At 41.3% G+C, this 12,442-nt stretch overlaps 1 protein-coding gene across 1 annotated transcript; it reads right to left on the bottom strand.

Moving 5' to 3' along the window:
- Window positions 1–401: 401 nt before the first annotated feature.
- Window positions 402–12,071, bottom strand: PGA3 (pepsinogen 3, group I (pepsinogen A)). The gene is made up of 9 exons (XM_029575240.1): window positions 11,944–12,071; window positions 11,213–11,366; window positions 9,641–9,758; window positions 6,536–6,654; window positions 5,799–5,998; window positions 3,857–3,973; window positions 2,959–3,103; window positions 1,096–1,194; window positions 402–740 (listed from the first exon to the last, which is right to left on the bottom strand). The coding sequence occupies exons 1-9, from the start codon at window positions 11,994–11,996 to the stop codon at window positions 591–593; spliced, it is 1,155 nt and encodes a 384-aa protein (XP_029431100.1). The 5' UTR covers window positions 11,997–12,071; the 3' UTR covers window positions 402–590.
- Between the last annotated feature and the right edge of the window lie 371 nt (window positions 12,072–12,442).

The following is a 12,442-nucleotide window of genomic DNA, read 5'->3' as shown; positions in this document are numbered from 1 at the left end:
GGGCTGGGAAGGCGGCCTCTTGGTTCAGGGGTTACATGTTAAAAAGCACTGGTCCCAATGTCAATCTCTGGGGCATTTCACCATTTGCCTTCCTCTATTTAGAAAACTGACCGTTTAGTCCTATTCTCTGCTTTCTTTTAACAAGTTCCCAATTCATGATAAGACTTTTTAATTTCCAGAGGACTCTCTCATGAGGGACTTTGTCAAACACTTTCTGAAAATCCAGATACACTGTTATTCACCCATCATTATCCATGTGTTTATTAACCTCTTCAAACAAAATGGAGCAGATGGGTGAGATAAGACTTCTCTTGGGTAAATCCATGTTGGCTGTGCTCCATTACACAATGTCTATCAGCGCTAGATAATGGACTATTAAATAAAGAAATGGAGACTTTGTATTGCTTTTAAACAGTTCTTTATTCTACATTAATTAACATTGCAGTGGGATCAATGCATATGAGGGTGCCATAAGTATCAGTCTCTGCATGCCTGCTCACTGAGGACATCATGGGTAGTAAATACAGCTCCCAAAACAGGCTGGAAGAATCAGTTTGTTCTGTGATTGGATTATTGAAAACACGTCTGGCTTAAGCGACGGGGGCCATGCCAACCTGATTGTTTCCTCTGTCAAAAACTACAAAATATTGTCTGATGAAGACATCACCCAAAATCCAGAGTTCCCCAGAGGAAGTGGGCAGGTTCATGGACTGGAAGCCACTGGTACATCCACTCTGGGTCTGGAAAGAGGAAAAGAAGACAGAAAGAACTGAAAGGCAATATCTGGGTTTATCTGTGCAGTAGAATTTGGGATCCGTGGTGTACAAAGTAAGTTAAACATTGCTACAACAGCTGAGAGAAAATGAATGCCATCCATAACATCACTAGTAACTACAATGTCTCTCTCCATAGTAAATATACAACCTTGGACAACTGAACATAATTGCAATTTGATTTCACACTTATCATGTTATATGGCACACTGACTTCAACTAGAGGAAATGGTGATTGTCCTTTAACAGGAATGCAGATTGCAACCTGAGAAAGAAGACTTTGCTTTAATACTGAACAGAAAGAGTGAATAGAATATCTTACCTGACTAACATAAGCGCTGGCTGGCAGGGGGAACTGGATGCCATTGATGGTGAAGATGATCTCGGGCATGCTGTTGATGTTGTTACAGTTGATCATGTACTGATAGGATGAATAACAGGACAGGAAGATTCACTAGCATCGTAGTTCCAGCAGTGATTAAGCAATCTAAGAATGCCATGTTAAGGCAGGCTAGATATTGGTGATAGAATATGTATCAGTAATATTTTATACCTGCCCAGGACAGTATTCACAACAGCTCTAATGCCAGTAAGTGTGCATAATAGTGCTCATTATTCCTAATCAGTCCTGTTTGGAGTGGTTAAGCAATCTAAGAATGCCATGTTAAGGCGGGCTAGATATTGGTGATAGAATATGTATCAGTAATATTTTATACCTGCCCAGGACAGTATTCACAACAGCTCTAATGCCAGTAAGTGTGCATAATAGTGCTCATTATTCCTAATCAGTCCTGTTTAGTTCATATGGAGATTAGTAATGGAGGTGGGTGGTGCTTTAGAATAACTCTAACAGACAACGCGATAAATATAAACAGTACCCTCAGGCTTCTGTGATTTTGCATGCCTTGAGAGAAACTGCTTCATAATTTACAACTTCTGGCACAATCAACAATGATGCTGGTCATCTGAAGGAAATTACACTGTGTGCAGGACTAATTCATCAGCCTTCTGTCCCAGCTCCCGCAATGAATCCCTCTACTCCATGCTCCAGCCCCTCTCCTCCCAGGCACTTTGCAGGGAACAGAAGAGGAGGATGAGGCTGAGGCTAGAGCAGACTAATTTGCCAAACTTCTCTTCTCCCTATTTTGGATCCTTCCCTCCTGTTGTTATGCCCACCCCTATTTCCAAGAAGAGGACAAGAGGGGAAGGAGTGAGACTGGAGTGGACAGAGTAAACAGTCAGGGGCAGATTTTAAAACCTGCACGCAGGCACAGATTTGTTCGCGCAAACCGGCACCACAAATCTACGCTCGATTTGTTCGTGCCGGTTTGTAAAAGGTTTCCAATAAAAACTGGCTTTTTTGTACAGACAGTAGTATGAATCTTTATTCAAAATATATGCAAATTTGCTATATAATTGCCACAGATGTTTGAAAAATCTGCTGCAGGAAACGGGGGACTCTATATATCTTTACTTGATAAACAGTTGACTTTTGTACATGGTCAATTTTGTATATAGTTTAAATATTTTAAAATGATATGAAAGGGTCTTAATAAAAAAAAAAGTGAGAGATGTGAAACTTTAGGAAAAATTATGCAAATTTTCTAGAAAATTCCCATAGAATTTTGAAAAATGTTATGGCCATGCCATAATGCCCTCACACTAGACAGGTATTTATATCTCTATGGGAGGCCCACCTAGTAACTTGAGGTGAGGTTTAGGTAGTAGTGTAGGGGTTAGGGGCCACTTTGACATTCAACGTGAGACGTACGAACAGAACAGTGCTCTCTTGTGAAGATTTGATGACCTTCGGAGTGAGGAAACTCACACAAAGATGAGATTTGTACAATGTTCTCTCAACCTAGCTTGATGGACTCTCTAAGTGGGTAACATCAAGCAACAGGAAACCAGAGGCTCTACTTGATAAAAAGCTGATTTTTGTAAACGGCAAATGTTGTATTTGCATATAGTTTAAATGTTTAAAATTATGTGAGAGGCTTTTAATACAAAATTTGCTTTTTTGCAAAGTGAGAGATGTGAAACCTTATTCAAAATTCTGCACATTTGCCACAAAATTGCTATGTAATTTTTAAAAATCTGTCAAGAATAAAATCTGCTGCAGGAAACCAGAGGCTGTGTATATAATGCTAGGTATCACTATAGATATAGACATATCTTTGTATACCTCTCCATTAGAGTTCTCTGTGGCTCCAATGTAGTTCTGGATATTAGCGATGGGATTGGATGGACCAGTAAGCATAGAGGTTCCAGTGTCCACAATAGCCTGGCAGCTACCACTGCAAGCAATGACCTGTCCATTCATGCTGATGCTAAGCGAGGGAGAAAGAGAGTCATTGTACCTCAATGATTAAACACAATGAGACCTCTAACGTTACTTTCAGTCATAGAATAAAGATGTCAGTGTTCAGGCAATACTATGCCTGAAATCATATCCTCCTCCTCTGAGAGCTAAGGCATGGCTCTAGAATAGGATTAATTAGAACTCCTCCAGGATCCTAAAATAGAGAAAATCAAGATCCTCAGGGAAAAAAAGACATGAACCTAGATCAAGATTAAATTAGGACCTGGCCTCCAAGTTTAGTGAATGCATTTCACCCACAAACCATAACTTATCTATTTGATATATTCTTATTTCTGTTCTTTTGTCTTTTTTTTTTATAAGATCACAGGCCATGGAAACATAAGTATCTTTTTTCTTCAGCTTACTTTCTATGCCATTGGGTTAGTTTATTAGCTTTAATTACCAAATGTTCAGAATTTGAAGGTCAATTAGAACATAAAAGAATTAATCAAAACCTTTTCAGGTCCGAGATTGATCAGCCCAGCCATTCCTACTCTGCATTAGGTGGTGCATCTCCACATGTTTCATTCACTACTTTATCTAGGGGGCATTAATAGCAAGTTTTTCAAGCAGCTTTACATTGTTACTGATTTTCCCTTTAGTAGCTTCAGAGTTGATGTTTGTGAATTAAACTGTTTTATGCTCGGAGCATCACTAGCTTGCATTTCAAGTTTCAGAAACCTCCTGTTCTGGGAGGTGCAGCAGCATCAATAATACTTACCTGTCCACGGTAATCTGCCAGTATCCTTCAGATGAGACAGGCACCCAGTTAAGGTTTCCACTGTAGTATGATGAGTCAATTCCACCAAAGATAACCACACTGCCACTCTGGTCATCACTAAAGGACATACAATTGTTATGAATGGGGCTCCCTCGTGAACTATGCATTTATCATATACATAAGTCAACATTTGGATAAAGTAAGTTTGCTTACCATAAACAATGTTTTCCTTAGGTAGCAGGTTGAATTAGCCATGATCTGTGGGTGATGTCTCCCCACCAGCAGAGGCCCTCTGTGTGCCTCATCCATAGTCTTGTCAAGTTCCTCCTCATTGCCCTTGCCACACCCAAGTCCCGGCCCTATATAAACCCGTCTTGTCATAGTAGCCTTGTCTTCTCATGGTGCCACTCCTGACTCCATGGCCTGACCCTTCTTCTTGCCTTGCCTTGCTTTGAGGCTCTTAGGTCTATCTTGCTTTGTTCCCTGTATTAAGGCCCCTGGCCTCTTCTCTCTCCAGTATTTTTGAGCCTATTCTGTCTGTTCCAAGCCTTGCTGCCTTCGGGCTTCTGTGTTCTTTGTTTCCCTTGTCTAAGTCTTGTCCTAGTCTGTATTGTTGGTCTTGCCCTGTCTGTTCCAGTACTCAGTCCTGCCTGTTTCATAGTCCTGCCCTTGCCTTGTCTCGCCTAGTTCCAGGACCTGCTTAATATCCAGCCTTCCTGCCTTGTCTGGCCTGCCAAGCCTGCCTGCCTTTTCTTACCTGCCAAGCCTGCTTTGTCTTCAGTCTCACCTGTCCAGCCTTGCCATGCCTAATCATGTTTCTGCCTGCATGGACTCACCACTATGATGTACTGCCACCACAGAGACCTACTAGCCCCCGTAATCCAAGGGCTCAACCTGCGGACATAGCTGGTGGAAGACCGGCCCTGCAGTCCCGTACTGCTCCCCAGATGGGTCTCCCAGGCTCCAGGGCCCAACCCATCTGGCTAATTCAGCCTGCTTATCAATGGAAAAAAATCAGATACTTTTCTGGCATCATGGTCTCCAAAGATAGGTTTATCAGATGAATCCACATCACATAGTACAAGATGAGCCAGTCCTGGTTTTGCTCTATTGCATGCAGGAAAATATAGTTCAGAATTTCTCTGATAAAGCAAGATTACATCTCTGTTCATACCATGAGATAAAATAAAGACTGTCCTAAGTGACAGAGACTCATCTGGTAACTCTACCCATGTCAGTCACGGTAGGGTCTCAGACTCTCATTATGAAAAGTCTTTGAAACTCCCCATGGGAAGTAATGTGCTGTTTCCTGGCAGGAGTAAATGATGCATGAATCATAGTGCAGGAGGAGGCAAGTAAGCTGGAGAGTTCTCCATGTGCGCAAAACACCAAAAGGAAACCATGAACTGTATATTTATACCTCCAAAATCCAATAACAATTCCAGTATCGGATTCCCATCCATAATGAGAGCAATTTTCAAAGGGCCTTCTGGAAGTAAACAAAGTGCTTTGGCCCCAGAAATGGCCCTTTAGAAAATCGCATGACCAATACCATGAACAATGATATGCAGACACCCTGCATGCATGTCCTTTCACACACGTAAGGGAGAGGCATTTCGGATTTTATTAAGTGTATGAGTAAATTCTCTCAGCATAATTAGGCACACCTAATAGCGGGTGTAATCGTGTGCATGTAGTTCTGCCAATATAAGTTTCAAAGCAGGCTTATGCGCCTCTTCCGCTTTGAAAATTGATGTAACGTATGCGCGATATTATCCCCTCGTCTGTCCTCCAACTCCATATTCCCAATTCTCCCTTTTATTAAAAAAAAATAAATTGTAGTTTTATAAAATGCATTTTGATAAGACGGCAGAGGGAATTTCCCAACAAAAATCCTTCTCAGTGCCTACTAATCCCTCCATCCCTGCCAGTTGTGACTTACGAGCTCAAGTAGACAGAAAAGAGGTCCTGTGGCACTAGGCCCTGGTTCCACAAGTTGTCAAAGACGGGAGTGGCTCCCGAGGCAGCAATGTTCGGGTAAGCCAGACCCAGGATTCCATCAAAGGGAGAATAGTAGAGGAAGGAGCCAGGCTCAGTCTGGCTCAGGCCGAAGATCTGGTTGGTGTCCTCAATGCCGCCAACCTATCAGGACAAGCATCAACCATTTCCTTCGTTACTTATTTTCCTAGCATGAGCCATCCTTGCAATAACATTCTAGCTGTACTATTTACACATCGTAATCTATGGACGCATACGTTTGCTACAAGCAATATCCTTCTCCAGACATCTCATGCATTACTAATATATGCATATTCTTGAAGGCATCACTAAGTTGAAAGCTTTTCTTGAACCAGATATCGGTTTAAAGTGAAAACAGGAAAACAAAGCAAGACAGTCCACTTGTTTAATTTTAAACAATCCATTCTGCAACTTCAACAAGACAAAAAATCCACACCAAAAAAAACCGTGTAAGCTAAATCTCCTACAAAAAAGCACTGAGGCTAAATTTAAGAACTGGGCAAAAATGCCTCAGCGCTTTTTGCATTATTATTGCCCCAAAATTAAATCAGGCCTTTTCTCTCTTTTTTTCTTCCTATCATTCTCTTTCCATTTCCATGCTTCTCTCTTTTTATCATTGTTACTCCTCCATTTAAGAGGGTGGCTCTCTGCCCTACTGACCTGCACAGTGTCGTACCCCAGGAATCCCGTCATGCTCCCGGTGCCATACGCAATAGAAACACTAGTACTGGTTGACCGGTAGGTGGAAGATTGCTGAGGGTTGAACTTGTTGTGGTTTGCTGTGGATAGAAAGTTTGACACATGAACTCTGTGCACCGCACCCAGGGTACATCTTGTGCCTAACTCTAGGATGGATGGGAGGAAACCAAGAACTGGGAAAGAGCCGAGCAGAGAGCTGCTCAGCTGAGTATTCTCAACAGTCAGTACTTCCGTGGCGCAACTTACTAGGGAGAAAACCAAGAAAACATCTTCATTTACAGCATTGCATCTCATTCTGAAAGATCCCTTTCAGAGTCGGCTACAAATCCTTCATAACATCAACACTAGTCCCCCACTCCCACAGGTTCTCCTGCCTCTTTACCACCCTTTCCCCAGCACTGTACGCTCTTTTTCCTTTCAAAAATGCTTATTTTCTTACATCAGTGAAAGAAGAAAACAGAAACAAGGACACACTCTGCTTTTCTGAGGTTAGAGGCAATGTTCCTGTTAATCTCCACAAGAGACAACTGGGACCTTATCTAACTTACGAGCAGGCTCCAGCCATCTTCCAGATTGATCCTCAAGGGGCTGGCTGCTCCTGTGAGACTACGGGGCCCCAGAAGACAAATCTGGAGGTGGACGAATGTACTGGGGTAGTGATGCGCAGACGTTAAGGGAAAAAACACAGGAGTGCTTCTATGGCCAAGTCCATAAGCAAAGCACGTTAAGCAAAACTGACTGATACATGGGGGTAACCTGCACGGCGCGGCAGATACTATCATGGGAAGCCTGCATAGACCACTGGTCCCGTCATTTCTATGTTTCAAACCTCTCCACAATATGCCTCACAAGATATGAACGGAGCCAGATCCAGGCTGATCACTGAGGCATTCTGCTCCTTATCTTCTTCACTGTGAACTCCATTTACCACTACACTCTGTCATCCCCCCCTCAGACATTTCCTAATTCAGCCCGCCACCTTGGGATCCACCCCAAGGCTGCTCTGTTTATTAATGAGCTCCCTGTATAGGACACTATCAAAGGTTTTTCAGAAATCCAGTGCCCATCCCAGATCTATTTCTGTGTTAACCCTATCAAAGAAACTGCCTAATTCATCTGACATGATCTTCCTCTGGTAAAAACCTGCTGCCTCACATCCTGCCAAGCACTGTATTCAAGATGCATCACTATCCTTTCCTTCAAAAAACTCTACATTCTTCTTCCCACCACTATTCGGTCTGTAATTTCCAGCCTCCTCTCTGCTATCACTTTTATAAGAGGAAAAACATCCTCCAGTCCTGTGAAGCACTCCCTGCTCCAAGGATCTATCAGACAGGTCCTTATCCTCCAGAACCTCTCCAAGCTACCTTAGTAATATTATATCAACATATCCATAAATAAGTAGCACATTAGTGCATCTAACATCCAGTATTACAAAGTAAAGGGCATGCCAGAAGGCTAGACAATTCCTCATTTAATCTAATACAATTCCAGAGACACTGCATCCGCACATCTTATGCTAGATTTTTTTTATGTCAAATGTTAAAGTGTTTTTGAACTTAAAATATTTAGCTTTAAAATTGCATTTACTTATAATTGTACCACACTGGTTTCCCAGTATCACTACCCAACTAGGGATTTCAGAATCTGAACTTAAAACACTTAAGCTTTCAACCACTAGCACCAGCAGTAAACGAAACATGCAACTTCCATACCTGAGCTATTAGGAAGCCCTCAATCCTCCCCCTCGCCAATACCCTGCTGATGAAAAGATCTTAACATGAAGTTAAAGATTGCACTTTCTTTCATTTCCACTCTGCCACCACATTTCACAACTCACTACATCAGGAATGCCAAGCAGATTTATTGTCACACCACACAGTTAGTGCTACCAGAAAGCTGGAAAGAAATCCCCAAAGCCTGCTCATCCTAACACTAAAACAGATTTTCCTTAAATTCAAATGTCTTTTTTTTAATGATGTCCTTGTGTCTTTTCACACTGCTCAATGTAAACAAACTGGGAGTAATTAAAAAAATATTATCATTATTATTATTATTAATTTGTTTGATATTTCACTTTTTCACTTTTATGCTCAGGTACTGTAGGTATTATGGAGTAATTTTTAAAAGGATTAACATGCATAAAAGTGGGTTTTTTACATGTGTAAATGCACTTTGATCCTGATTTTAAAAAGCATTTACATGCTTACAATTGGGTTGTATACGTGTAAATGCGCTTTACCCATATAAGCGAGCTTTTTATAATTGCTACAATACATACCATTGAATTGTCCATAGCATAGTCACGTGTATGTGCACTTTATGCACATAAACAGCTTTTTAAAATTGTTACATTTACATGTGTAACTTCTTTTAAAATGACCTTCTTTACTTGCATAAATGGGCTTTTGGAAATTACTACGATATGTTATTGAATTATCAATAGGTTTTATGCAGGTAAGCAAGCTTTAAGCACTTACAGTAAATGGGCTTTTGAAAACTGCTACAATATATGCTGCTTTTATGTGTGTAAATCCGTTTGAAAATTACCCCCATTGTCTAATGTATCCACACAGCCATCTGCCTGAGTGCTTATAAATAGTAACTATATAGTTTATCTTCTATAGAAACATAGAAATGACGGCAGAAGAAGACCAAACGGCCCATCCAGTCTGCCCAGCAAGCTACGCACTTTATCCATTTTTTTCCCTTTTTCTCTCTCCCACCTGTTACTAATGGCTTCCAGTACCCTCCAGCCCCAATTATGATTTCATTCAAGTGTCTTCTCCTTTTCTGGCCTTATAGCAAACTCCTTGCTGAATCTGACCTTTAGAGCTGCCCCAGCTCGCTGACTTTCATCATTTGTGAACATGGATGACATTTTGAGAATAGATGGTTTAGGGTTAGGATTATCAATTGGTTCCATTTCTGTTAGTCCTGCTTTTCTGTCAGAACTCAGAACCACAAATCCTAAACTTAGGATTGGAGCAGCCTGACCCGCTGAAATGGAGCCAGTTTAGGGTTAGGAGAGTTGAGGGTGGTGTTCAGCTGAGAGAGATTACGTACAGCAGGCTGAGCTGGAGCAGTAGACAGATGGGACCCAGAGGTTGGCCGAGCCAGTATCAAAGATCACAGTGAAAGTCTGGGGTGGGGTGCCAATACCGATCGTTCCAAAGTACTCAATCTATTGGATTATACAAAGGAAAACAGTGCCATTAAATTCTGTGCATGCTGAAAAGCATTAAAAAAAATCTACATGCAACTATCTACTAATAGCACAAGCCACTCTAATATTAATGCACAATGGGTTTACTGTCACACACAGCATAAAAATATATATATTAATGCTAAAATAAAGCGCCAGTGGATATATGGTACATGAAGAAGATCCACCCCAGAATTTTCCTGAGATGCGAGGCTGCACCTCTCTAGTCGCTAGGTGAGATGTTGAAGACACATTACAGTGCATGCTGCCATCCATTAACAGCATCAAGCACTAATGTACAAGGAAAGCAGGTGGCCATTACACAGTTCTATTTATGTAAAAAAGGAAATACTATAACCTAGATTCACCATTTTGCAAGAATAGTGCCCATGATAAAAAAAAGGGGTGTGGTTAGGGTAATTTTCCAGATACCTCATCGTATAGCAAGAGAGAGAGACTCTTTATAAGGCTCTCATAAGGAAACTATTTAAACCACTGTAAGCGGGGTAACTAGAACTCAGGGTGAGGTTGGGGGGGGGGGGGGGGGAGATTTACATGCACAGTCAGAAGTACGAATAGCACAGTAAAGATCTGAGAAGATTTTATGTGATTTGGAGTGATGAAACATACTCAAAGATGAGATTTGTACATTGTACTCTCAACCTAGCTTGATAGCAACTAGGTATAGAGTGCAACAAGCTAGGTTGAGAGTACATTGTACAAATCTCATCTTTTTATACCTTTCATCACTCCAAATCACATAAAATCTTCACTGATGTTTACTGTGCTGTTCGTAGCTCTGACTTCATATGTAAAACTGCCCTCGAAAAACCTAGGCCACCACCAAAACCTCACCCTGAGTTCAGAATGGCCCCTCTTACAGTGGTATAAAAAGTTGACTAATATGTGCGACTCACCAGAGGCTCTCTCTCTCCCCTCTCCTTGCCTCTCCCCCTGTCCAACATGGGATTTGCGAGCAAATCCTGGTTTGGGCATAACGCACAGCATAATGGCAGGAAAAAAGGTATAGTTATTTCTGGTGTTAAATCATGCGATAGTGTGCGTTACACTATCGCACACAACATTAAGCACCCTTCATTTTCATAAGCACTGCCCAAACTTCTCCCTTTTGACTAAATTTTTAAAATTTGCATACGTATTTCACGATGCGTTATTTAGCACATGCGTTATGGCATTATTGTGGGCATTAGGGCCCTAACGCCCGCGATAATGCCATAACGCAATTTGATGAATGACCCTCTATATTTGCTAACTATAGTTGAACAAAAAAGCATTTAGGATGTTAATACTCACTTTTCCTGGGATTTCCAGGCAAAAAGCAAACCTACACTTCTCTGTTGTACAAACAAATGCACAATGCACTGTTCTAAAGAATGGGCATTGAAAGCTGCATGGGACTGATAACTACTCACATCCATGTAGTTCTCAAGTGGCTGGTTGGATACTTGTGCTAGGCTGGGGAAGTACTTGGTGGCTGGGTTATATTGATGCCTCCTGAGGTAATCCGCCAACAGGCCATGTTCTTTCAGGTTCTGTCTCAGAGATTTCCCTCGTCTCAGGGGAACTCTGACCACCATAAAGAGAGAGAGAGAGAAAGTAGAAAAATGTGAGTGTGGGAGGAAGAAAGGAGATTAAAGAAGGAAAAAAACAGAGAGCAGGATTTATGAAATTAAAACAGTGGTATAAGGAAATGGCAATTAGATAATAAGGAAAGAAAGGGAGGAGTAGAGATAGAAAGGTAAGAGAAAAAAGATAGTTTGGAAATCAAAACAGTTTCTGATGGATACTTATCTAATGCACACCTTTAGACTTGATTTGTATCTTCATTTCTAAACACCTAGAGCTGTGCTCTACAACAGGAAAGAGCTCCCCTTCCCCAATCACTCTGCCACCTAGTGTTTTCCCCATCCCACTCTAGGAAGGGCATTCTGTATACCTTTAACTCACAGCGCATCCTCTAGCCCCGCCCTCTAATCCGAGACCTCTCTGTTCTTCATTGGACCTAGCACTCTTTCTATTAGTTTCCCATGTGATTCACATTCTACTCCTTCCACTTAATGCTGGTAGGGAAAAACCAATTACAATGCTTATTAGCTAAAAGAAGATCAACTTAAAATTAAATTAGAAAAAGTCTAGAACTTACTTCACCAAACACTCTGAAAGTGCCACTAATGCCAGAAGCACCAGCCACTTCATGGTTCTACTGTCTGTCCAAATTACCTACGAAAGAACTAATCCTGGATCCCAACTGTGAGGCAACCAGTGATGAACATTCCTTATATACAGCTCAGCACACTCGCCAAACGACAGTTATCGTTTACTTAGTGTTCCCGATTAGAAAACTAAACATGATTGATGCAACAATGATAACTTACAACGCCCTTGTGGCAAGGTTGCAAACACATAATGTGAAATCTCAAGACCTTATCATTGCCTAAAAACAACCTTCATATCTAACTTTAAGATTACATCTTATTCTGAGTCATTCCAATCATATGCCAAACAACCACAATGAGCCCGATATTCCAAAACAGCCAAGGCAAAGAGACCTTTCCAAAGGATCTGGGTACCTATCAACTTTGCCAACTTTCAAACCTAGGGGTTGATTTAGAGTATGGGGTACACCAGGGTGACTCTAACAC

The sequence above is a fragment of the Rhinatrema bivittatum genome, chromosome 13 (genome assembly GCF_901001135.1).
Source record: "Rhinatrema bivittatum chromosome 13, aRhiBiv1.1, whole genome shotgun sequence".
NCBI classification, from domain to species: Eukaryota; Metazoa; Chordata; class Amphibia; order Gymnophiona; family Rhinatrematidae; genus Rhinatrema; species Rhinatrema bivittatum.
The sequence above is the reverse complement of the archived record's forward strand: the minus strand, read 5'-3'. Positions and strand labels throughout refer to the sequence as shown.